General features: G+C 58.2%; 1 protein-coding gene across 1 annotated transcript in view; it reads left to right on the top strand.

Moving 5' to 3' along the window:
• The window catches only part of RAP1GAP (RAP1 GTPase activating protein), a 37,127-nt gene that overhangs the window by 16,837 nt on the left and 16,528 nt on the right, over positions 1-3,762 (top strand). The window contains exons 7-9 of the mRNA XM_010830233.1: positions 1,708-1,811; positions 2,084-2,162; positions 2,530-2,583. Of these exons, the coding sequence (XP_010828535.1) occupies positions 1,708-1,811; positions 2,084-2,162; positions 2,530-2,583 (237 nt within the window). The remainder of the gene's footprint in view (positions 1-1,707; positions 1,812-2,083; positions 2,163-2,529; positions 2,584-3,762) is intronic.

Below are 3,762 nucleotides of genomic sequence, written 5' to 3'. Positions count from 1 at the left end.
GTTCGCCCCTCCAGGCAGGGTGACTGGGGAAGCGGTGGGCCCTGGTCTGGCAGAGGTTAGGGTGACTTTGGCCTTGGTGCAGCCCTCCTTGCCAAGTGCCTGCCTCTCCTCTTCTGCACATGGTGCCAAGCACTGGGGGTTTCCACTACCCTGTGCCCAAGCAGGGCTGGGAGGCCTCTGCCCCAGGTCCCTGCAGACGCCCCTGAGCTGTGGGATGTGCAGGGCCCATCCCCTGGCCCCTGCATTTTTTTCCTCCTGCCCTTTGAGTGCAGCTGTTTATATTTAAATCCCATGGGCGGAGGAGCCTGGTGGGCTGCAGCCCATGGGGTGGCAAAGAGTCGGGCACGACTGAGTGAATTCCCTTTCACTTTTCACTTTCATACATTGGAGAAGGAAATGGCAACCCACTCTAGTGTTCTTGCTAAATAGGACTTCCTTCCTCGATGATGACTCCTGGCGTGGGCATGGCTGGGGAGCCAAGCTGGCAGGAGAGCCCAGGGTCACGTGGGGTAAAATCTGGCACTCCCGTCCTTGGCCTTGGGGCCTCCCCACCTGGAGGTGCCAGCCCTGCCCTGCTCTCAGGGGTGCCAGCCCTGCCGCAGTCTCCCCTGGGCCCTGGGGAGTATTTCTTCCCAACCCCACGGCTTCCCAGGTATGGCGGGACGATGGGAGCCAGCCAGGCCAACCGCCCAGTGTGTTCATGATGTTTCGTTTCCTGATTTCCTGATTCTCACTGGTGCTGGCTTCGGGGGGCCACAGAGCTACGAGTTGAACAGTCAGTCAGTCGACATGTTTTTATTGAGCACCTACTGTGTGGGCTTCCCAGATGGTGCAGAACCCGCCTGCCAGTGCAGGAGACAAAAGGTTCGATCCCTGGGTCGGGAAGATCCCATGGGGTAAGAAATGGCAACCCACTCTAGTGTTCTTGCCTAGAAAATCCCATGGACAGAGGAGACTGGTGGCCTACAGTCCAGGGGGTCGCAAAAGAGTCGGACATGACTGAATGCATGCGTGCGCGCGCACACACACACACACACACGCACACACACACACACACACATACTGTGTGCCCAGCTCAGAGAAGGGTAGGGGCTGGGAGATGCCATGTACATACAGATGTGGTCCTGACCTTGCTGAGGACTCAGAGAGCCGAGGTTACTATAGACATTCAGGAACCCCTTCTCTGCTTCAGGCACTGCCTCTCCCAGTCCCCGCCGCCTTCCCACAAGGTAGTTGGCCTCACTCCCACTTTATAGTCTAGGAAACAGAGGCACAGAAAGGTAAGGTGGCCTTCTCAGATTGCCCAGCTGGCCAGCAACAAAGCTGGGATTTAAATGCATGTCTCTGAGAGCTTCCCTGGTGGCGCAGACAGTAAAGAATCTGCCTGCAATGCAGGAGACCCAGGTTTGATCCCTGGGTTGGGAAGATCCCCTGGAGAAGGGAATGACAACCCGCTCCAGTACTCTTGCCTGGGAATCCCATTGACAGAGGAGCCTGGCAGGCTACAGTCCATGGGATTTGCAAAGAGTCAGACACGACTGAGCGACTAACACACACACACGCACTCTCTGAGGCAGAGTGTGCTGTCAGCCCGGACATCCGCTGCTTGGGGAGGGACCCCCGCCCCGCGGGGAGCTGGCCTTCTGGGTGGGTTTCTGGAAGCCTCAGGCTGAGCCTGGCTCGCTCCCTTGGCCCCCCTCCCTCCAGGAGCACTTTAACTACTACTCGCTGGACACCGCCCTGGGCCACCTTGTCTTCTCACTCAAGTATGACGTCATCGGGGACCAGGAACACCTGCGGCTGCTGCTCAGGTGAGGGCGGGGTTAGGGGGCCTGCGAGCAGGGAGGGCCGCGGACTCAGGGTCTGCAAGCCCATCCCAGTTTACCCGCTCTTCTAATGGAGGCCCAGAGAGGGCAGGCGGTTTTCCTGAGGCTGCACAGCAGGTCAGCGCCTAAGCCAGCCCTGGCCCCTCCTCCCCTCTGGACCTCCCGGAGGTCTGCCCCTCCTGGTCTTACTGGCTGGGGGGGGGGGCCCGTCTCCCTTTCCCCTTCCTCGCCTCTCAGCGTGGGTTTTCTTCTCCCAGGACCAAGTGCCGGACATACCACGACGTCATCCCCATCTCCTGCCTCACTGAGTTCCCCAACGTGGTCCAGATGGCAAAGGTGAGGCATCTGCTCCATCGGGCGGAGCCCTGCAGGCAGCCCCCATGGGCCCAGAGCTGGGCTGTGGCCTGGCCCCTGCAGACCCTCGGCTTTAGCCCCAGATCCTGGTCTGGGTGCTGCGGCCTGTCTCTGGGGTCCTGCCCCTTCCGCGTTCCCCTGACACGTGGGCTGTGTGTTTGGGGCACTCTTTGGGCACCGTTTGGAGACAGGGGCCCCAGTTCTGCCTGCCTTATTCTGAGTGACAGCACGCCCAGGCTGCTTCAGCCCTGACTGCACATCTCTGCTGTCTTGCTGTCCCTGCCACCCGACTTTGGCCCGGGAGGCCCAGAGGGCCCACCCTCAGGCCTTCACTTATCTCTTGCTGCAGTTGGTGTGTGAGGACGTGAATGTGGATCGATTCTATCCTGTGCTGTACCCCAAGGTATGGCTGGACCTGGGGAGGGTGGGTAACTAGGAGATGAAGCATGTATTGGGCACCTGCGCTGTGCAGGGTACTTTCCCTAAGTTCTCTCATTTAATCCTCACAATAATCCTGCAAAGTCCGCGGTTTGTAGAAGAGGAACTAGAGGCCCAGAAAGGTTTGCCTTAGGGATGCCCAGCAGATAAGGAAGTCCACATTTGAACCCAGTGCTGTCTGCCTTGGAGGCAAGTCTTTCTTGCCTCTGGAAATTCTCAAGTGCCATTTGGGGACCCATCTAAGGGTCATCTGTGCTCCCGAGCCAAGGCTCCACTGGCCTTGCTTTCTGACTCCGGAGGGGACCTGGGGAGAGAGTAACACAGGCGCCTCCTTAGGTACCACCCAGCAGATGGCAGCTGCACTTGCAGCTCTGGTGCTGGGTGCTGAAGTCACTGTGATAGTGTGGGATGAAGGAGAGGGGCTTTAGTCTTCAGTAAGCCAGCTGCTGCTACTGCTGCTGCTGCTGCTGCTGCTAAATCGCTTCAGTCATGTTCAACTCTGTGCAACCCTATAGACAGCAGCCCACCAGGCTCCCCCGTCCCTGGGATTCTCCAGGCAAGAACACTGGAGTGGGGTGCCATTTCCTTCTCCAATGCATGAAAGTGAAAAGTGAAAGTGAAATTGCTCAGTCGTGTCCGACTCTTAGCGACCCCATGGACTGCAGCCTACCAGGCTCTTCTGTCCATGGGATTTTCCAGGCAGGAGTACTGGAGTGGGGTGCCATTGCCTTCTCCACAGTGAGCCAGAGGGCTTCTCAAAAGAGCTGGACCCTGAAAGACAGGTGTAGCCTGTGGCTCTGACTGAATTCCCCAGCAAGGTGAGGTCCCTGAGAAGTGAGTGGTCCAGGAAAGGTCCCCTGAAGGAGGGTCTCAGTGATCAGGTCCCACCTCCCAGGTACAGAAGAGGACAAGATGAGGAGGGGAACTTGCTCAAGGCTCCACAGCACAGTGGCGGGACTTGGCCTGTCCTAGAATGATGAGATGACTTCATAGAAGAGCTGGACATCAGGCCGGTGTTAGAGCAGAGTTGGGGTGGGAGCTCGTGGGCAAAACTCAGGAGCAGTGAGCTTAGGCTTTGGAATCCAACAGACCTGAGTTCAAGCCCCAGCTCTGCCATTTGGCAGTTGTTGACCTTAGCAAGTCA

The sequence above is a fragment of the Bison bison genome, unplaced genomic scaffold, assembly GCF_000754665.1.
Source record: "Bison bison bison isolate TAMUID 2011002044 unplaced genomic scaffold, Bison_UMD1.0 scf7180017864516, whole genome shotgun sequence".
In the NCBI taxonomy this organism is placed as follows: domain Eukaryota; kingdom Metazoa; phylum Chordata; class Mammalia; order Artiodactyla; family Bovidae; genus Bison; species Bison bison.
This window is presented reverse-complemented; position numbering and strand designations above follow the sequence as displayed.